The sequence below is a fragment of the Mesoplodon mirus genome (genome assembly GCF_964341445.2).
Source record: "Mesoplodon mirus genome assembly, chromosome: 19".
In the NCBI taxonomy this organism is placed as follows: Eukaryota; Metazoa; Chordata; class Mammalia; order Artiodactyla; family Ziphiidae; genus Mesoplodon; species Mesoplodon mirus.
The window spans coordinates 61,350,528-61,373,139 of record NC_138995.1 but is presented as its reverse complement, the minus strand read 5'-3'; the positions used below and the strand labels follow the sequence as shown (position 1 = coordinate 61,373,139).

At 45.1% G+C, this 22,612-nt stretch overlaps 2 protein-coding genes across 2 annotated transcripts in view; one reads left to right on the top strand and one right to left on the bottom strand.

Moving 5' to 3' along the window:
• Window positions 1-1,888: 1,888 nt before the first annotated feature.
• Window positions 1,889-7,351, top strand: LOC309794999 (cationic amino acid transporter 3-like; the record flags this gene model as incomplete). Its single annotated transcript, XM_082606952.1, is given in 12 exon segments — window positions 1,889-1,919; window positions 1,922-2,329; window positions 2,926-3,084; window positions 4,237-4,414; window positions 4,621-4,733; window positions 5,193-5,415; window positions 5,586-5,725; window positions 5,828-5,930; window positions 6,121-6,320; window positions 6,520-6,686; window positions 6,961-7,069; window positions 7,233-7,351. Coding segments are annotated over 12 exon segments (1,950 nt in total).
• A 4,192-nt stretch (window positions 7,352-11,543) lies between these two features.
• Window positions 11,544-22,612, bottom strand: part of ZNF331 (zinc finger protein 331) — a gene marked incomplete at its 5' end in the record, with an annotated part of 29,590 nt that continues 18,521 nt past the window's right edge. Inside the window, 3 exons of the mRNA XM_082606704.1 lie at window positions 11,544-16,309; window positions 19,180-19,306; window positions 20,932-21,016. Coding sequence (XP_082462830.1) covers window positions 14,979-16,309; window positions 19,180-19,306; window positions 20,932-21,016 — 1,543 coding nt within the window. The 3' untranslated portion in view covers window positions 11,544-14,978. The remainder of the gene's footprint in view (window positions 16,310-19,179; window positions 19,307-20,931; window positions 21,017-22,612) is intronic.

The following is a 22,612-nucleotide window of genomic DNA, read 5'->3' as shown; positions in this document are numbered from 1 at the left end:
ACTGCTTTTCCTTTGTTTCTGCATACCCTCACTTCCCTAACTAGTAACTGCTTGAGTCTGCTCTTTGGAACTTGGGAAGACCTAGGAGACTAAATCCTTTCTTTACAAACCAACGAGGGGGCACGGAGAAACTTTTGTACGAGGAGGGTCCTGCAGGGTCCTGCCTGAGTTCAGTTCCCCCTTTCTTTGATACCCCTCAATCCTGAGGGGAACAAGGTTGGGACAAGAAAGGGAATAAAGTTTCGGATGGAGAGGTGAATCATAAACTCAGCAGGGGAATTTGGTTTTACAGGGACTTGGTTTCATCGCTCTGATCACCGAGCCCCTTAAACTGTCGCTTCACTCACATCAAGGAAGGGAGGGAATAAAGATGATAATAATAAATTTCCCTGTTTTATAGAAGGAAGGAGGACAAAGTGATATACAGCTCATGCAAAATCAAACAAGCTACACATCACAGTGCTCGATTTGAACCAGCAGAGCTGGTTGACGTCTTTTTAAAAAAATTAATTTATTAAAAAAATTTTTTTGGCTGCGTTGGGTCTAAGTTACTGTGTGCAGCCTTTCTCTAGTTGCGGTGAGCGGGGGCTACTCTTCGTTGTGGTGCGTGGGCTTCTCATTGCGGTGGCTTCTCTTGCTGCAGAGCACAGGCTCTAGGCGCGTGGGCTTCAGTTGTTGTGGCACACGGGCTTCAGTAGCTGCAGCTCGCGGGCTCTAGAGTGCAGGCTCAGTAGTTGTGGCGCACGGACTTAGTTGCTCCGCGGCATGTGGGATCTTCCCGGACCAGGGCTCGAACCCATGTCCCCTGCATTGGCAGGTGGATTCTTAACCACTGAGCCACCAGGGAAGTCCCAAGCTGGTTGATTTCACTTTAAGGATCAACATTCTTATCCATTCACCTAATAGTATTTAAGCAGCTACTGTGTGCCAGGCACTGTGCTGGAAGCTTTTGCTTCTATAGGGGTGAAAAACTTTTCTTTCTAGGTTCTTTGCTGAGTCTAATAATTAAATTGATATACGACAGATTAAGTAATTTCCTACGTACGGGAGCCCCCAAAAAACTCTGAGGTTCAAAGACAAGCAGTTGAGGCTTATATGCTACCCTGAGCTAAGGAGAAAGGGGTATGGATCTGGGCCGTCAAGGGGAAGACAACTCACAGAAAGATGGGAAAAGCAAATGCTTGGTAAGCAAATGTTTGCCACTCCATGCAGGTTTTTCTGAGATAAAAAGTTCTCTCTGGTTAAAAAAAAAGTTATCTCTCTTCCTGGCATAAGCCTCCTAATCTAAATTATTTTGAGCAGTTAAGGGAGAGGCAAGGAGCTTTTCCTGAGTCTGCTGGGTTTTTTTTTTTTAAGTTTATTTTATTTTTGGCTGTGTTGAGTCTTCGTTGCTGCCCGCGGGCTTTCTCTAGTTGCGGTGAGTGGGGGCTGCTCTTCGCTGCGGTGTGTGGGCTTCTCACTGCGGTGGCTTGTCTTGTTGTAGAGCACGGACTCTAGGCGCGTGGGCTCAGTAGCTGTGGCACACGGGCTTCGTTGCTCTCTGGCATGTGGGATCTTCCTGGTCCAGGGATCGAACTCATGTCTCCTGCATTGGCAGGTGGATTCTTAACCACTGAGCCACCAGGGAAGTCCAGTCTGCTGGGTCTTAATTGCCTTCAACTCAAAACAGTCCACATCCCCAAATGGCACAGTTTGGGGATACATAATCTGCTCCCCCTCACTTCTCTTCAAGCAACTCTTCCAGTAACTTTGAAATACATTAAAAGTCTTCTTTATGTTTGAAGAAACCAAAGCTCAGAGACAGAGAACTTGCCCAATGTGTACTTTTACCGCCTGCTCCCCATAACTCCATTGTTCTGTGGAATTGAACTCCCAGGGCCAGGGTTGGATGGACATTCTTGATGGCTTTGTGTCTTGCTTTCTCAGCAGGTTGTAGCCTCCTCAACTATGTCTAAGATGCTGTGTCAGGATGTTTACCAATTTGGTCAGAAGCTGATCCGCAGGCGGCCTCTGGAGCCCAGGGAAGAGTCTGAGAGTCGCATGGCTCGTTGTCTGAACACCTTAGACCTGGTGGCCCTGGGCGTGGGCAGCACCTTGGGAGCTGGTGTGTACATCCTGGCTGGCGAAGTGGCCAAGGACAAAGCTGGGCCAGCGATTGTCATCTGCTTCCTGGTGGCCGCCCTGTCTTCTGTGTTGTCTGGGCTCTGCTATGCAGAGTTTGGGGCCCGGGTACCGTGCTCTGGTTCTGCGTATCTCTACAGCTATGTCACAGTGGGACAACTGTGTGCCTTCATCACTGGCTGGAACCTCATACTGTCCTATGTCATCGGTGAGATGATGGGAGTGGGAGGACGGTGTGGGGCTTAAGATCAGGAAACTAGGAGATGGGATTTAGGTCTTGACTCATTTGTGAGAAATTTGTTATCCACCTTGTGGGGTGAAGTGGATAATAGTGGCAGGAAAACCCCACAACTTCATTCTACTCTGCTGTATCCTATTTTCCTTAAATTATGGGGCCTAGAACAAAGAAGGAAAGGAAAGTGTAGGGAGTGGGTGAGAGGGAGGCATGTCCCACAGGCTCATCCCCTCACCATGTGGAAGTCTCTCCTCAGTTGTTGCCTTCATGGGATTTTCCTTTGCTACTTGATTTAAAATTTCAACCCTCATCTCCCAGACTTTTCACTCCCACTTAACCTGTTTTCTTTTTCTTTTTCTTTTTTTTTGCATAACATTGATCTCCTAACATTAAACAGTTGACCTATTTTGTGGATCATCTGGGTTTACTGTCCCCAGCCCACGAAAAGAAACTCTTAGAGATTAGGTATTCTGTATGCGTCCCCCCACCTCTCCCAAATACATCCCATGACACGTGGTAAGGGTTCAATGAATGTTTGTTAATAAATATTCCTTCTTCTGCTGCTGCAGGCACTGCCAGCGTGGCCCGGGCCTGGAGCTCCGCTTTTGACAGCCTGACTGGGAACCACATCTCTCGGGTGTTACAGGGAACTTTCTCTCTGCGTGTGCCCTACTTCCTGGCCAAGTACCCAGACTTTTTTGCGCTGGGCTTGGTACTGCTGCTCACGGGTGAGACAGGGTTCAGTGATAGGATGGGAAGAGTGGGGTGTGGAGGGAGAGCTGGGGTGGGAAAGGCTTGGGATGGAAGAATGGTGGGGGGTTACGACCGGAAAGAGGGGTCTGTGGTATGAGAGGCAGGAAGGCAGGACACAGACCACTGTTTCCCACCGTTGGCACCACTGACGGTTTGGGCTGGACCATTCTTTGGCGTGTGGGGCTGTTCTGTGCATTTGAGGTTTTTTTTCTTTGGCCGCGCTGCGTGGCATTGCGGGATCTTAGTTCCCCAACCAGGGGTCAGACTTGTGCCCCCTGCAGTGGAAGAGTAGAGTCTTTTTTTTTCTTTTTTTTTTTTTTTTCCCCGGTACGCGGGCCTCTCACTGTTGTGGCCTCTCCCGTTGCGGAGCACAGGCTCCGGACGCGCAGCCTCAGCGGCCATGGCTCACGGGCCCAGCCGCTCCGCGGCATGTGGGATCCTCCCGGACCGGGGCACGAACCCGTGTCCCCTGCATCGGCAGGCGGACTCTCAACCACTGCGCCACCAGGGAAGCCCGGTTGTTGTTGTTTTGTTTTTTACATCATTGTCAGATGTTGAGTAACATCCCTGGCCTTTATGTACTAAATACCAGGGACGCCCACCCTCCAAATTGTGTCAGTCACAGTGTCTCCAGACATTGCTAAGAGTCCCCTGGGGGGCAAAATCACCCCAGGGGAGAATCATTTACTTAGACCAGTGAGTTTCTTCCTTTGTACTGAGATCAAAGATTGTTTTTCAATTGAGAGGAAATTCGTATAGCATAAAATTAACCATTTTGTTATTTCCCCAGCTTTACTGAGATATAATTTACTGAGATATACGTTGTATAAGTTTAAGGTGTACAATGTGATGATTTGATAGACCTGTCTTCTGTGCGATGATTGTCACAATAAGAAATTAACCATCTGAAAGTGTACAATTAAGTGGCACTTAGTACATTCACCATGCTGTGTAACTGTCACCTCTCTCTAGTTCCAAAAAATTCATCACCCCAAAAGGAAATCCCATACCCGCTGAGCACTCACTGTCCAACTCCTCAATACCCCAGCCCCTGGCAACCACTAGTCTGCTTTCTGTGTCTATGGATTTGGTTATTCTGCATGTTTCATATTCCATCTTTCCCACAGGAATACTGGTTCTGGGAGCTCGTGAGTCGGCCCTGGTTAACAAAGTGTTCACAGGCTTGAACCTTTTGGTTCTCAGCTTCATGATCATCTCTGGCTTCGTCAAGGGAGATCTGCACAACTGGCAGCTCACGGAACAGGACTACAGATTGAACACATCTGGATCCAATGACACCTCTAGGTTAGGAGGGTATCCTCGACCATAGTGATGCTTGTGGGGGCACGTGTGCAGAGCTGGGAATATGGTGGGGGCTAAAGAGATCTGGGCTGATGGATCCAGGTGATGGGGTCCTGGAGCCCAGAACTTGTGGTATTAACCAAAAAGTCCAGTACAGATGGCTGAACACAGCTCACCCACATTCTTTCTTGCTCCTTCTCTCACCATAGATTGGGCCCTCTGGGTTCTGGAGGGTTTGTGCCTTTTGGCTTTGATGGGATTTTCCAAGGAGCAGCTACATGTTTCTACGCATTTGTTGGTTTTGATGCCATTGCCACTACAGGTAACATGGTCACTGGGTGTCCCATCAGGGGTTTGGGCACAGATTAGGCTGCCCTTGGGCATAGGGGTTTCTTTTGGAGGTTCAAGAGGAAAGCGGATTTTTTAAAAAAAATAAATTTATTTATTTATTTTTGGCTGCGTTGGGTCTTTGTTGCTGCGCGCAGGCTTTCTCTAGCTGTGGTGAGCGGGGGCTACTCTTCTTTGCGGTGCGCGGGTTTCTCATTGCGGTGGCTTTTCTTGTTGGGAGCACGGGCTCTAGGCATGTGGGCTCAGTAGCTGTGGCTCGCGGGCTTAGTTGCTCCGTGGCACGTGGGATCTTCCCAGACCAGGGCTTGAACCCGTGTTCCCTGCACTGGCAGGCGGATTCTTAACCACTGCGCCACCAGGGAAGTCCGGAAAGGGGATTTTGTATTTCATCACAGTGTGTTTTCCTGGCCCAATACTTCCTCCCATCCTGCAGGGGAGGAAGCCCGAAATCCTCAGCGATCCATCCCCTTGGGCATTGTGATCTCGCTCTGCATCTGCTTCTTGGCATATTCTGGTGTCTCGGCGGCACTCACCCTCATGGTGCCCTACTACCAGATTGATCCTGACAGCCCCTTACCACACGCTTTCCTCCATGTCGGCTGGGCCCCTGCCAGATATGTCGTGGCTGTTGGCACCCTCTGTGCTCTTACATCCAGGTCAGTGTCAAAGCTTTTTCCCCATCTACTGTCAGATGCTCAGGTATCCCCGTCCTTGGGATTGAGAGACAAGAGGGAAAGACAGCTTACCCCACGTAGACTAGGGAGTAGACACCCCAGTCTGTCCTGCTTATCCACGTCCTCACACATGTTCCCATTTTCTCTTCCAGTCTCCTGGGTGCCATGTTTCCTATGCCTCGTGTCATCTACTCAATGGCAGATGACGGGCTCCTTTTCCGGGGACTTGCCCGGATCCATGCCCGTACACGCACCCCCGTTATGGCCACCTTGGCTTCTGGAACTCTTGCAGGTAAATAAACAAGACCCATTCCTTCTTTGATCAATTTTCTTAACTTGGATATTTCTACTGGTTTTTCACTCCCTCTCCACCTTGTCTGTGCCCTCATTCTAGGGGTCATGGCATTACTTTTCGAGCTCAGCGATCTCGTGGACCTCATGTCAATCGGGACCCTGCTTGCTTATTCCCTGGTGTCTTTTTCTGTTCTTGTCCTCAGGTGAGACTACGTTACCCCTTGGCTGGGGGTCTTTGACTCGTGGGGATTGAAGGGGGGATAATCGTCGTTTGCCTTCATGCTGCCTTCTAAATGTCCCACTAGGCTTAAGTTGGGAAAGAGATGGATTCGACTGCTTGATGTTGGATGAGTAGGGGCTGCTGTTAATATTGACTTAATACCTCTAATTCAGGTACCAACCAGACCAGAATTTAAGCAAGACTGAGAAAACAGAGAAAGAAACTGAGATGAAGCCTGTAGCTGAAGAAAGCCCTTTGGAATCTGGACCTGAAGCAGGAACCTCAAAGATGCTAAAGAGTCTGTGTGCCCCTATCAACGCCATCCCCACTCGGAAATCTGGCCAGATCAGCTATGGATGTGCCTCACTGCTTGGTGAGCAGGGGGATTTCTCTTTGGTGGTATTCTGAAATTGACAGGATAGGACGGGAGTGTGTATTTTGGCAGTAGAGGTGTCTTGGAGATATGATGGCCCTTCGTGATGTGGGCAGTTTTGGGGAGGGGTGTGACCCAAGGTCTTGAGCTATTTGGCTTCCGGAGTGGAACCTGTTCTCCTCCACCCTGACCCTTGCAGTTCTCCTGCTGACGATCCTGAGCCTGATACTGGCCCAGTGGCCCAGCCACGTGTCCTCTGGAGACCCCGTGTATACAACCGCAGCTGTGCTGCTGCTACTGCTCATCACTGGGGTCACTGTCATCATTTGGAGGCAGCCCCAGAGCCCCACCCCTCTTCATTTCAAGGTAGGTGACTTTAGGTGCCCACCTGTCCACCTGTCCACCTGAGTGAGTGAAGTCTGCATGCTCTGAGACCTAAACATCCTTTGCTGGACCAGGGAAGAAGAGGAATTATTAAAACTAATGGACCCTTCCCTGATCCACACTCGGTGCTTTGCATGCCCCACTGCAGTAGGCACTGAACACACAGTAGGACTGAAGTCTTCTCGGCCATGTGGGGTGGAGGCCCGCCTTTCAGACGTCTGCGGTGTGTTCAGGGAATAACTGACTTTGCCCGCAGGTCCCTGCTTTGCCTGTCCTCCCACTCGTGAGCATCTTTGTGAATGTTTACCTGATGATGCAGATGACCTCTGGGACTTGGGCCCAATTTGGTGTCTGGATGGTGATTGGTAAGTGGCTTTCTGGGATTAAAAGGCCTCTTGAGTGACTGAGCCCAATCCTCTCTACTACCTCTCCCCGCAAACTGTGTCAGACACCATCATAGCAGGCCTGCTGGGCATTTGTAAGCGGGGAGAGCACCTACTTTTCCTTCTCGTCTTATTTCTCTACTAGGATTTGTCATATACTTTGGATATGGGATCCGACACAGCTTGGAGAAGAATAATCAACAGCCACCAGCCTCCAACTCCCAGACTTTTGACAAAAACATCCCTGGTGCTGAATCATCTTAACCACAGGCAATAGACGCTGTGTGGAATCCCACCGTGCACTGAAGGTATCTTCTGGTTCAAGGGGCACTTTGAGGCTCTATGGAGTGTGAAGGTGGGATGAATTTACAGCCCTATATTTAATGCCAGTGGACAAAATGACTTCTATGTTGTATAATTTTTAAGTAACCATTTTTTAAGTAACCACTCAGAAAAGTGCATGCTTCATACCTGTGCAGCAAGATGAATTTTCACAAAGAAAGTACAAGGTAACCAGAAACCAGAGAAAAAATAAAATAGTAACCTGCATGTAAGAAGTGTCTTCTTGTGCCTTTTTCCAGCAAAAACACATAGATTGCCACATGGGAAGAAAATGTAGGTAACTATATACTGTGTCAAGAGTTGCACTGTATTTATTTACTTTTTTGTGGTATGATTCTCCATTTTATTAATCTTCTTTAATGATATTCAATAACTTTGTTATTATTTCCAAAGAGCTGAGTGGAAATTATTCCTAAATATATACATATTTTTTATTCCTAAATATTTTAAAATTTTGATGCTGTTGTATTATTATTATTTTTTTGGTTGCACCACACAGCTTGCAGGATCTCAGTTCCCAGAACATGGATGGAACCCGGGTCACAGGAGTGAAAACCCGAAATCCTAACCATTAGACCACCAGGGAACTCCCAATGCTGTTATAATTTTTTCTCTTCTTTTTGTTACTGGTGAAATGAAAAACAATTTTTTGTGTTTATTTAAAATTTTCTTTAAAAAACTAAATATATACAATTTTTAATTTACAGTCATACCTCAGTAAAGCTGGAATACAAATAGGGAAATTGGATGACTTTATCACATTCATCATTCATTTTTAAGATAACATCACACAGTGATTCTTAAACTTATTGGATTTTTGATACCTCCATATTTCCACTGGGATATTTTAATACACATCTGCTGTCTTCACACATTCATTCATTTTTAAAAAAATGAGCTATAGTTGATTTACAATATCAGTTTCAGGTGTACCACACAGTGATGTAATATTTTATAGATTATATTCCATTTAAAGTAATTGTATCTAATGGCTTTATTTTCCTGTGCTGTACAACATATCCTGTAGCTTATTTTATACATAGTAGTTTGTATCTCTTAATCCCTCACCCCTATTTGCCCTAACCCTTCTTTCTCCCCACTGGTAACCACTAGTTTGTTCTCTTTATCTGTGACTCTGTTTCTCTTTTGTACACATTCATTTATTTTTTAGATTCCACACGTGATATTACACAGTATTTGTTTTTCTCTGACTTATTTCATGAAGTATAATAACCTCCAGGTCCATCCTGTTGCAAATGGAGAACTTCATTCTTTCTTTATGGCTGAGTAGTATTCTATTGTATTTATATACCACACCTTTTTTATCCATTCATCTGTTGACAGACACTTGGGTTGCTTCTGTATCTTGTCTATTGTAAATAGACATGCTGTGAACGTTAATGCTGTGAACGTTGGGGTGAATGTATCTTTTTGAGTTAGTGTTTTTTGCTTTTTTCAGATATATAACCAGGAGTGGAATTGCTGGGTCATATGGTAGTTCTCTTTTTACTTTTTGGGAAACCTTCATACTGTTTCCCATAGCGGCTGCACCAACTTCAGTAGACATTCACTTCCCATCTTCGGTGCCTCATCTCTTCTGTTTACCTGCAGGCTTGAAGCACAACTGTACACTCTTTGTCTTCCATGTCCACAAAGGCCCTGCCTGTGGGCCAGTCTGGTTAATTCCAGCTAAGACTTCTGTCAAAGTATTTAAATACTCTTAATTTTTTCCCTTATTTGAAATTTCACAGTTGGCTAGGTTACTCATTACATAATAATTAAAAAATTTTTTTTAATATTTATTTATTTGGCTGCATCGGGTTTTAGTTGTGGCACGTGGGATCTTTTGTTGCGGTGGGTGGGCTCTTTGTTGCAGTGCATGGGCTCTCTAGTTGTGATGCATGGGGTCCAGAGTGTGTGGGCTCAGTAGTTGCGGCATGCAGGCTCTCTAGTTGTGGCACAAGGGCTCTAGAGTGCACAGGCTCAGTAGTTGCAGCACGCAGGCTAAGTCGCCTTGTGGCATGTGGGATCTTAGTTCCCTGACCAGGGATCAAACCTGAGGCCCCAGATTGGAAGGTGGATTCTTAACCACTGGACCACCAGGGAATTCCCTACATAATAATTTAAAGAATATGAATTCTGTCTAGCAAAAGACGGGCTGTTCCTCCAGGATAACCACGTATAACCTAGATGTGGAAGTTTTCTATGGATTTGTGCATGAGTTTTGCTTCATATGAATACTGGAATAATCCCCACACCCTGCCAAAAGAAAAACGAAAAACAAAACAACTCCACAGCAAGTCAACAATGTAATTTTCACTAAAGAGCTCCTGAGAATAAGAGGAGGTTCTTTGGGAAAGGTGATATGTGTCTATGGAAAATTTTCTTTTAAGTGATTAAAAAAAAATTTTTTTTGGGGGGGCCATGCTGCAGGGCTTGTGGGATCATAAATTCCTGACTAGGGATTGAACCTGGGCCCTTGGCAGTGAAAGTGCAGAGTCCTAACTACTGGACTGCCAGGGAATTCCAAATTTTTTTTTTTTTTTTTTTAGGTAAGAAGTGGATTTATTTAGAGAGAAACACACTTCCCAGACAGACTATGGGTCATCTTGGAAGGTGAGAGAGGCGTCAGGGGTACGGGGTTGTCGGTTTTTATAGGGGTGGATAATTTCATAGGCTGAGTGGGAGGAGTATTCCAGCTATTTTGGGGAAGGGGTGGGGATTTCCAGGAATTGGGCCATGCCCACTTTTTGATCCTTATCAGCGTTGCAGGGGTCACGGTGCCTGTGGGTACGTCATTTAGCTTGCTGATGTGTTACAGTGAGGGTATACTGTATACTGAGGCTCAAGGTCTAGTGGAAGTTGACTTGTCCACTATCTTGGAGCGATTTGGTTCCAGTCAGTTTATGTCATGGCCTCGGGCTGTGTCATTCTTTCAAAGGTTATGCCCTGCCCCCTTCCCCTCCTATTTCATTCCCCTCTTAGAGATTTTACTCCTGTATTCTTATGGGAAGCAGAGGGGTGATAGTCATCTGTAACTGCTTCAAGGCTGAGTAGGGACATTGACTCTTCCTGTCAGGGAGTAAAAATCTCTGGATGCCTGATCTAGGGGCCCAGGGGCAGGACAGCTCCTTGTTTTAAGTCAGTATGGGCTGGAATCCTCACATAGCCATACATCTTTTTTTTTTTTTTTTCCAATACGCGGGCTTCTCACTGTTGTGGCCTCTCCTGTTGCGGCGCACAGGCTCCAGATGCGCAGGCTCAGCGGCCATGGCTCACGGGCCCAGCCGCTCCGCAGCATGTGGGATCTTCCCGGACTGGGGCACGAACCTGTGTCCCCTGCATCGGCAGGCGGACTCTCAACCACTGCGCCACCAGGGAAGCCCAGCCATACATCTTGATGTGGAACTGCTGTAACTGCTTCCATAGCCTTTCTATGATCTCCTTGATGAAGCACTTTTTCTAACAGCATCAGAGTACAAAAATATCTATCTATAAATGACAAGAGATTTTAGATGCTATCCCTTCCAAGGCAGTCTCCCAACCAGGTGTTAGAGTGCCCAAAAAGTTGTCTCAAAGAAACGGCACAGAATGTGTCCCCAGTGGTGTTGACGTTGAGAGGGTGTTGGTCTAGCTTATCACTGTCCCTTCGTGGCTTGCCAGCTGAAACCGTGGAACTCAGATTTGGGACTTGAACCCACGCACCAGGAATTGAGCCCAGCCAAAACCCAGACTGGGACTTGAACCCAAGGTCTTTAAATTGAGATCACACACCTGGTCTCAGGACTCAATGAAGTTCAGGTTCTTGATGTCTCATCACAGAAAGAATTCAGTGAGAGACAAAGTGATAGGTAAGAAGTACATTTATTTAGAGAGAAACGCACTCCACAGACAGAGTGTGGGCCATCTCAGAAGGTGAGAGAGGCCCTGAAAAATTTTAATTAATGCTATAAAATAGTATATTCTTTTAAGTAGGAATGTTGAGTCAAAGACATGCACATTTAAAATTTTTGACAAATGTTGCCAAATTTCAGAAGAAACAAATATGACATCCACACATATAATTAAAATTTTCCTAGTATCACATTAAAAAAGGAAAAAGAAACAGATACAGTTAATTTTAATAATATACTTTATTCAGTTCAAAATATCCAAAATATTATCATTTAAACACATAATGTAAAACTCACTAATGAGATATTTTACCTTTTTTACTTCTGAACAGTCATCAAATCTCAGTGTGTATTTTACACTTACTTTACCACCTGGCCACACTTCAAGTGCTCAAGATTGTATGTGGCTGTTTGTTACCAAACTGGATAATGGTGACCTAGAATCTTTTCCCATGCTTACCTATTGATTTAGTGCAGCAGTCAGGTAAACTCTGGTCCATAGCTCAAATCTTGACTGTGGCCGATTCTTGTTTGGTTTAGAGGCTGAGTGGTTTTTATTCTTAAAAGGTTGTAAAAAATAATAATAATAAAAATAAAGAGGAACATGTGGTCCAGAGCATATGTGGCCTGCAAAACCTAAAATATTATTTGGCCCTCAACAGAAAAACTCTGGTGAACCCTGGTCTGGTGTAACTGAATGCACTCAGGTTTATTCTGTTTATTTGCAATGTCAATGAGTTCAAGTTTCTTTGCTTTTGTGATGTTTCACTTTAGCCACACATACCTAGAAGAGACTGGAAGCATCTCTAGTTATCTTTGACTTCTCTTTGCATAATTGCTTTTTTCCCCCTTGGTCAGTCTAGCTAAAGGTTTGCTCATTTTGTTCATCTTCTCAAAGAACCAACTTCTGGTTCTGTTGATTCTTTGTATCATTAAAAAAATTCTCTATTTCATTTTTCTCTACTCTAATCCCTATTATTTTCTGCCTTCTGTTGCTTTTGGTTTTGTTTGTTCTTTTTTTTAGCTTCTTACCATGTAGAGTTAGTTTATTGATTTGAGATCTTTCTTCTTTTTCAGTGTAGGCATTTCCTACCATAAACTGTCTTCTGAGCGTGCCTTTCACTGCATCCTGTAAGTTGTGATTTTCACTCCTATGTATCTTCTAATTTCCCTTATGATTTCTTCTTTCACCTATCTGTTGCTTAAGAGTGTGTGGTTTAATTCTCATATAGTATTCTTGTTTTCCTTCTGTTGATTTCTAGTTTCATTACATTGTGGTCAGGTTTCAATCTGTGCTTTTAATCTTTTCAATTTGTTGAGATTATTTTGTGGCCTAACATAGGGTCTATCCTGGAGAATGTTCTATATATGTTCTGTTGTTGGTGGAATGGTCTGTATATGTCTGGCATCCCTCCCCCCAAATATGTTCCATGTTCCCTCATTCCCTCCCTGCCGAGGATCCAAATCCTTAACCTAACCCTAACACTAAGGTATACGTAACCCAAGGACAAAGTAACTTGAGGTGAAATGTAACCCCAACCCTGAGATAAACCAAACATAAGGCCTACGTCAACCTGATTCTGAACCCTCTGTCAGCCTTCATAAGGCACTCCTGGGCTCTAACCACACTGGCATCCCCTGTGCCACAGTTCTCCCACTGGCTGTAGCACCCACCCTAGATCTCCCAGGCCACATTCATGGATAGCATTCAAGTTCTCCAGCTCTCAGAGGCTCCCCTCCTGGACTCTCTCCTTTTCTCCAGTCTCCTAGGACCTGTCTGAGCTCAAGCCTCTCCCTCCTAATGCACCAGGCCCTCCCATGGCCATTAGCCCCGCCCCTAGCTTTTCAAACTCACTCCCATGGACTCTAGTCCTCTCCCACCCATACACGCTAAGATTCCCCACCATGGGCTCAAGTCCTTTCTCCAAGACAACCCACTTTCTTCACTCTAGGACTGACCCTCTTAAGACAGCTCAGGTCCCTCCAGAGTCTAACTGCTCCTTGAGCTTTCTCAAGGACTTGATCCTAGGCCCTGGCCCCTTCCCCAGGGCAAATCCACTTGCCTCCCTTGAGTATCACCTTCCCATCCCTGTTGAGGGACCTCCAGGATTTGGAGAGGTCCAGTGTGCTGGTTCTGTTCCTTCTTTTTTTTAATATAAATTTATTTATTATTTATTTATTTTTGGCTGCATTGGGTCTTCCTTGCTGCACACAGGCTTTCTCTAGTTGCGATGAGCGGAGGCTACTCTTCTTTGTGATGCGTGGGCTTCTCATTGCGGTGGCTTCTCTTGTTGCGGAACATGGGCTCTAGGCACATGGGCTTCAGTAGTTGTGGCACGCGGGCTTCAGTAGTTGTCGCTCACAGGCTTAGTTGCTCCACGGCATGTGGGATCTTCCCAGACCAGGGCTTGAACCCATGTCCCCTGCATTGGCAGGAGGATTCTTAACCACTGTGCCACCAGGGAAGCCGCTGTTCCTTCTTGAACAGGCCATGTTTGAACATCCAACAAAGACACTGGCTTATAAGCAATTGTAATGTCAGCCATTCTGGTGCGTGTCTAGTGACATCACATGATGATTTTACTTTGCATATCCTTGAGGAGTGATGACATTTAACACATCTGCTCTTACTTATTTGCCATTTGGTGTTCTTAAGTGCTTATGCAAGTCTCCCTCCACCTTTTAATTGATTTGTTGTTTTATTATTGACTTGAAGGATTCTTTTTATCCTTTCTTTGTGAATCCTTTGTCAGGTTTATGTAAATATCTTCTCCTGGTCTTCTTGCTTTTTCACCACCTTCATGGTGTCATTTGATGATCAGAACTTTGTACTTTTGATGAAGTCCAACTTAATAACTTTTTATTTTCTGTTTAATGTCTTCTGTATACTAAGAAATGCTGCCTACCCCAATGCTTTGACAATAATCTCCTAAATTTTCTATTTTTTTTTTTTTTGGCCGTGCTGCACGGCTTGTGGGATCTCAGTTCCCCAACCAGCGATCGAACCTGTGCCCTCCTGCAGTGGAAGTATGGAGTCTTAACCACTGGACCACCAGGGAATTCCCCGTATTTTCTTCTAGAAGTTTGATAGTCTTTTCTCAGCTCACTGCACCCGCAGGGGGTCTTCTTGTAAAAATTCCCTAATAGCAACGTTAATGGTGATGAGAACAACAACAACAGCTAATATTTATTGAGCTTACACAACATTTCAGATACACGTTCAAGGAGCTTACATGGACCAAACTCATTTAATCACCACAACAGCAGTATTAGGTAGGTGTGATTATCCCCATTTCACAGATAATGCACAGGGAGTAATAGCTAATTTTCTCAGTGCCTCACAGGGAGTAAAGAGGTGGGACAGTGATGGAAACAGGTAGGGGTATGTACCACGAGAAAAGCTCTCCCACATATGCTCCATTAGCAGAGTTTTACCTTAGAACAAATCTGAAATACGACAGAGACGAAATGGTATTGGAAGGTTTCTACGCATTCAGGAAACTGATCTATCCAGTAGAAAATAGTCTACCGCTGAGTCTGTTGTGATCAATAAGAAAAAGTGATTTCTCCAATTCTCCCAATTCACCTCTCATATGACTTCTGATATTCCATAAGCAGAAGAGGGACCAGTGAGGGCTTTCTTGCGTTAAGTCTTATCACGGATTTTCCTCTTGTCGTGGAAGAAATGAATGTTGAATAGAGGCCTCTGTACGCTCTTTGTACCCAAAAGGTTTCTCAGCAGCATGAATTCTCTGATGTCCTGGAGGATGGCTTACACGTTTACATGCCTTTCCACATTCCTTACACTCAGAGGGCTTCTCACCAGTATGAATTTTCTGATGCTGTGTAAGTTGATGGCCGTGACTGAAGGCCTTCCCACATTCCTTACACTCATAGGGTTTCTCCCCTGTATGAATTCGCTCATGTTTGACAAGGCTTGACCCATAAATAAAGGCCTTTCCACATTCCTTACATTTGTAAGGCGTTTCACCAGTGTGGATTCTCTCATGCTGAGTAAGGTGATAGCCACAGTTAAAGGCCTTCCCACATTCTGTACATTTATATGGCTTCTCACCCGTATGAATTCTCTCGTGTTTCACGAGACTCGAACCCCAACGGAAGGCCTTCCCGCATTCCTTACACTCGTGAGGTTTCTCACCAGTGTGAATTTTCTGATGCTGAGTGAGATAATTGACGCGAGTAAAGGCCTTCCCACATTCTTGGCACTCGTAGGGCTTCTCGCCGGTGTGAATTCTCTTATGCTGAACGAGGCTGGAACCACAAATAAAGGCCTTCCCACAGTCTTTACATTCGTAGGGTTTTTCACCACTGTGGATTCTCTTATGCTGAATTAGTTTATACACTCGGCTAAAGGTCTTCCCACAGTCTTTGCATTCATAGTCTTTCTCACCAGTGTGAAATCTCTGATGCTGAGTGAGCTCATCACCGCGTCTGAAGGCCTTCCCACAGTCTTTACATTCATAGGGCTTCTCACCCGTATGAATTCTCTTATGAATAACGAGGCTTGAACCCCACCGAAACGCTTTCCCGCAGTCCTTACATTCATAAGGTTTCTCACCGGTGTGAATTTTTTGATGTTGAGTAAGCTGATTACCCCACCGGAAGGCCTTTTTACATTCTTTACATTCATAGGGTTTCTCACCAGTGTGAATTTTCTGATGTTGAGTAAGTTGATAGCCTCGGCTAAAGGCCTTCCCACATTCCTTACATTCATAGGAATTTTCCCTGTTATGAAGTCTCTGATGTGGTCGGACAGAGGTATTTTCTCTGCAAGTGGGCGTTTTCCCACAGTTGATTTGATTGATATATCCCTCTTGTGGGGCCTGTGGTCCTTCAAACTCACCTTCACACATCCAGTCAAGGCCAAGGGATTTACTTTTTCTATTTGAGTTCTGTTTGGAAAAATTTATCTCATAAGTGCCCTTCTGTGTAGGTACACTCTTGGTCTCATACGGTGATTCCAAATCTGAAAAAAACAAAACAAACAAAAAAACCCCCAAACCCCAACATATTTTGTTTCTTTTTAGGAAAACAAAAACAAACCTTATCACAAACTAAAACCTTCTCTAACAGAAATAAAACTTATCCAGTGGGAAAAATATGAATCACCTAGGGCTCTTATTAAAATCTAGATTCCACGTCTAGCATCACAATACTTAATGAGGAAACACTGGAGACATCCCTGCTAAAATCAAACAAAAAAGGCACTTACTATTAGCTCTACTATTTCCTACCAGCTGAAACAATTAAGCAAAAAAAAAAAAAAAAAATTAGAGGGACAAATCTCAAAAATGAAGATGAAAAAGAGTACAATTTATAGATGTGATAACAAACCTGGAAAACCAAGAAAATCAAATATAGAACTACTGTAGGAAAATAAAAAGATACAGTTGGATAGTTGTGTGTACACACAAAAACACAAGTAATATCATTAAAAGTAATTCTGGATAAAAAGATCCAACATTCAAAAGATGTGTGTAGAATTAAATTTAATAACAAAAATTGTGAAACACTTAGGAGGAAATGTTTAGAAAAATCTGAGCATCAATAAGGATGCTAGGGGTTTCCCTGGTGGCACAGTGGTTGAGAGTCTGCCTGCCGATGCAGGGGACACGGGTTCGTGCCCTGCTCTGGCAAGATCCCACATGCCGCGGAGCAGCTGGGCCCATGAGCCATGGCAGCTGAGCCTGCGCGTCCGGAGCCTGTGCTCTGCAACGGGAGAGGCCGCAGCTGTGAGAGGCCTGCGTACCGCAACAACAACAACAAAAAAATAAGGATGCTAACGCTAGGGACTGTAAAACATCAAACATGTTGAAATTTATGAGTTCATTCAGATACTAAAAAATGTTAAATGGCCAACTTTGGAGCATGCTAGGAAACCAGCCCTTTGTTATTAAAAACTGATAGTTTTTTTTCCTTTAAAGAACAAAGTTTTCATCTTTCTTATCCAATATGAGCAGTTCCACTACACAACCAATTAGCAGGTGGATCAGTTTCTCTTTAAAGAATTATTTATAGTGAATAAATGATAGAATACCACCATTTTGAACCCCCAATGAAATACTGAATCTAGGTACTGAGTGTCAGTGACTGCTAACACAGCTTCAAAAGAGACATAAGCAGATATTGCTTCGTGATGGAAGAAGAGAGAACCCAGGAAGCAGTATCACCAAAAAATAGATAAAAAGGAAAAAAGCACATGAAGCTAGGATAACAACCAACTTTCAGAAACTACGAATGGCACAGGGTCCTGTTTTCTATGCCCTTGCTACTCAGTAGGGGTGAAACATGAGAAGGGAAACAAATTGAGAAGGGAATGGGGTGAAGATAAAGTTCAAGGTGGTGACTTCCTCCTCAGAGGCCTTGGGCCTGAGACCTTTGTAGGGAGCTCTGCAAACACCTCAGGGGTGCAGCTGCCCCCTGCCCAGCTGGGCTGCCTGTGGTAATGGTGGCCTTGCCCGAGCCGGGCTGGCTGGCGCTCTCCTCTGTACCACTTTAGTGTCTTTTCTCCTCAACTCTCGAAGCTCTCTCCCTTGCTTCCATAAGACAACTGTGTCTGGCTTAGAAATGAGATGCCTTGCTTTCAAAAAAAGAAATGCCACATGATGTAGAACTTAGGAGAAAACTGTGGGCTCAAGATTTTTTGATTGAGCTTTAGTCAGATGTGTAACAACCTAAAACTGACCTCAGGAAAAGAGAAAGGCCTGAAGGACAAACAGGAAACCAGATGGGTAGGGAAAAGGACTATTCTATTCTATTCTATTTTACATTTACTTTATTTTTTTTAAAAATGAAAAACTTTTATTTATTTTTATTTTTATTTATTTTTTGGTCTTGTGTCGAGGCTTGCGGGATCTTAGGTCCCCGACCAGGGATTGAACCCGGGCCCACAGCAGTGAAAGCGCCGAGTCCTAACCACTGGACCGCCAGGGAGCTCCTGAAAAGGTCTTTATTTAAACTTCTGGAGGCAAGCAGAACCTGGCAGTTGAGAGTACGGATTCTGGGGCCAGAATTCTTAGGTTCCAGGTTTGCTTCTGCTTCCTTGATTAAGTCACTTTGTGCCCCAGTATACTCATCTACAAATTAGACGTAATAATTTCCTAGCTCATAAACTTGTGAGAATGGAACGAAACGTATTTGTACATATACACACACACCAGGCTCAGAATGTTTTCTGGTGCAGAGCAAGCACAGTATTTATTAGCCATTAATATTATGGCTGTTGTTTTGCTAATAGAAAAACAAGAAATTTCCTTACATATTTACAAGATATTATCATCCAATATTTAACTCAGAATTCATAGATTATAACTTTCAACCTCACTTCAGGTACAATGTGTAGGGAATGCAATATGCTCAGTGTGGTTTTACACAGATTCTGTTCATTCATCCTACCTCTACATCAAACATAGAGTCTGGTTTGCTAGAGAAAATCAAGTCACTGTGTAGAGCCATTTCCCCTAAAGGTGGGTCCTCAAAGTACCACAGACAGCAATTTGGGTGTAAACATAGGCTCACAGCATGAAGCTTGGTTTCTTTGAAGATGGTCATGAAATAAAATACATACATTTATTCTAATAAATAACTCTAATCAGTCCTTTGGCCAGTAAGGAAGAGAGGTGATTACAGGAGGGGCCAGACAGAGGTGGGAAGATCACTGCTGGATGAGGAGGTGAAGGGGCATACATAACGCCCATTTCCAACTGGACAAAGCTCAAAACATCCCTTGGGTGCAGGAAGAAAGAAATTCAACTAGTATCTTGAAAGGTGGTCCTGAAAGGAGAGGGCTGACTGTGCAGAGAGCAGAGTCCAGATTATCTGAGGCAGGCAACTTACCCAGCGAGACCAAGTTACTGTAGTTCTCCAACATCACGTCCCAGTACAGGTCTCTCTGCGTAGAGTCCAGACATGCCCACTCCTCCTGAGAGAAGTCTATGGCTACATCGGAGAATGTCACCAAACCCTGGAAACGCAAACCCACACGTCCCTGATGAAATGAAAGCACAGTTTCCAGATGGAGGAGGGGGGAGGAAGGGCTACGCTCCGTGCAGGGGTGGATACAGCGAGTAGATTAAAAGCCTGTGACATGGGGAGGGGCCGGTGAGGACAAGACTGTGGCTGAAGCCCCTCCTGCTGCAGGGGAAACCACCTACACCCTGGGGAAGTCTTTTTTTTTTAAATTTATTTATTTATTTTATTTTTGGCTGTGTTGGGTCTTTGTTGCTGCGTGCAGGCTTTCCTCTGGTTGCGGCAAGCGGGGGCTACTCTTCGTTGCGGTGCACAGGCTTCTTATTGCAGTGGCTTCTCTTGCTGCAGAGCACGGGCTCTAGGCGCACGGGCTCAGTACTTGTGGCGCACGGGTTCAGTAGTTGTGGTGCACGGGTTCAGTAGTTGTGGTGCACGGGCTTCGTTGCTCCGGAGCATGTGGGATCTTCCCAGACCAGGGCTTGAACCCGTGTCTCCTGCCTTGGCAGGCGGATTCTTAACCACTGCACCACCAGGGAAGCCCCTGGGGAATTCTTAATCATGCCAACCTGTCAGGAAATGGATAAACCAATCCCAGTTTTCCTCCGCTGCACAAGCACAGAGCCTGCTAACGGGCCTGTCTCATGAATTCTCAGCAAGCATGGATTCCTACAGCATCCTTTTCTCTTTAAGGAGAAAGAAAAAAAATGCCTGGGGTTTACTTCCCAAATGTAATATAAGATCTTTTATCTTAGAAAATTGGGTTTGCATGTTTGAATGTTTTCAAGTCTCGGGTTCGTCATTTTGCCAGGTTATCTTTTAAGCAGTCCACCTTTGTAATGACAAAAGCATTTTTTTATTCCATCGTAGGGAAGGATTAGATTTAATTATGACAGTTACACATTTAGGTTGAGCAAAATGTCTAAAGTTTCCCCAATTCCAAGAGTATGTGATCATTTATTACTCTTGTATGAAATGACCTTCTTACCTGTCACCATCTGCTAGCCTTGCCTTTTCTTTGTTCCTGATTTAGAGGAAACTGGTATCAAATGATTCAGGAGCATACAGACAGGTCTGTGCAAAACAAAATTTACCTCCCGGGTCCCCTGGTAGGAACATGATCTCTGAGTCCACAGGCCCTAATCACAGCTCTACGCAATTCTAAAAGCTTCGTAAAGTGTGAGCTTTCACTACACACTAAGACTGAGACCAAAGAATATGAACGTTCCCTCTTCTCTGCCTGGCAAAAAGATCAGTGGAGATGAGTGAGGAATTCTAGTTTTCTCGTGTGGTCAAATGGGACCAACGTCTCCAACTCATCAAATCGTAGACTTGACTCAAATATTTCTCCCAAGGTAATTTCTGCTTCCATTGTTCCAATTACTCTTGACAAAAAAGTGAGTACATAAGAGATACTGAGTGACTAGCTCAAGGGTTAAGTGAACATTAGTCACAGAGGTGGGCAACAGGCTATATGGCATTATTATTCACCGGAACAGGAAGAGCTGGGAAGTAGGTACTTGGATGGGACTCCCTTGGGCAGGAGGCTTCATGATATTTCAAAGAAGTCTCCACAGGAGCTAAATATCACAATTCAAGAAGGAAAGAGAAAAACATACTTACGTGGGCCATGGTTTTAGAATTCAAGAACTGATCGGTCCTCTTGGGGTCTCCTTTACTGAAGACACAAAATCCAGAGAAGCCAGATCTAGACAAGGAAAAAGAGGCATTAAAATAAGTGCACCTTGGTCCCCAAATGACTTAATACAACCTTTTCACTCCTCCTTCTTTTCTTCCAAAGAACGCTCATCTTCTTCCCCCACAAGGCCCCCCACATAAACACAACACGTCTGGAGAAGATTAAAAGGATTCTGGAAAAAAACAAAACAAGTTTTCCCTGAAACCCCAGGAAACCCAGCTGTACAGACAGGACAGAGGAACTTTTATTTTTTGTCTTGAAGTCAGATCCAGACATTTCAGTGGGAGGATTCCTGGCCAGCTCCCTGTTGGGGGAATATGGATTAAGAATTTGGCCTTGGGGCTTCCCTGGTGGCGCAGTGGTTGAGAGTCCGCCTGCCGATGCAGGGGACGCAGGTTTGTGCCCTGGTCCGGGAGGATCCCACATGCCGTGGAGCGGCTGGGCCCGTGAGCCGTGGCCGCTGAGCCTGCGCGTCCGGAGCCTGTGCTCCTCAACGGGAGAGGCCACAACAGTGAGAGGCCCGCGTACCGCAAAAAAAAAAAAAAAAAAAAAAGAATTTGGCCTTGACCAAAGAGAGGTGTGGCCTTTGCCCTCAGCTTCTGAGAGGTAACCTACGTCATACCTGACAGGAATGTCTTTGTTTTGGGTAGGGGCAGGCTGCACTGCATCTCATGGTGGAAGCCGGCCACACCAGAAAGACCAACCAGGTGATGGGTGGGGTTGGGGGAACTCTGGGTCATGGGCTGTCAGTTGACTTGGAGACTGAGATTAACATCGGGACAACAAATCAATCAATCATCATGCCTACATGATCAATCAATCTTGCCCACATGTTGAAGCCCCAGATGAAAACTCTGGACACTGAAGCTCAGGTATGCTTCCCTGGTTGGTAATACCCTGAGCATACTGTCACACATTGATGTCGGCAGAATAACAGGTTCTGACTTCACAGGCAGAAGACACTGGAAGACCCAGGACGGGAACCCTCCTGGACCTCACCTTGTGCACCTGTTTCCTTGTCTGATGTTAACCTTTATCCTTTCCCTGTCATTAACTGTATCTGGGAGTACAACAGCTCTCAGTGAGTTCTTCCTTCTAGTCCTGAATTATGAAACCTGAGGGTGGTTTTGGGAAACTCCTGAACTTGCAGTTGGTGTGAGAACTGAGGGGGGTCTGGTGTGGAGACTGCACCCTCAAACCTCACTGTCTGAAGTTGGCTAACTCTGGACAGAGGGACGGTGACCTGGACTGAGACTGGGTGTGTTTAGGGAGCTCAGTCTCACTCTGGGCACATCCTGCTCTCTTTGGGCACACCATCCAGGGTGGGGAGAGGCTGCATCGTGCACACTCGAACTCTTCTGGCCTCTAGACAGTGTGATGTCAGTCAAGACTTGGCAGGTGGACAGTGTGAAGGGACTGCCCAGGTAGCGTCTGGCATTCTGAATCCAGGAAAGCTGGCTGCATAAGTACATGCAGAATATCAGTGTAAAAATGTATTAGGGGACTTCCCTGGTGGCCCAGTGGTTGGGACTCCACACTTCCAATGCAGGGGGTGCAGATTTGATCCCTGGTCGGGGAACTAGGATCCCACATGCCGCACAGTGT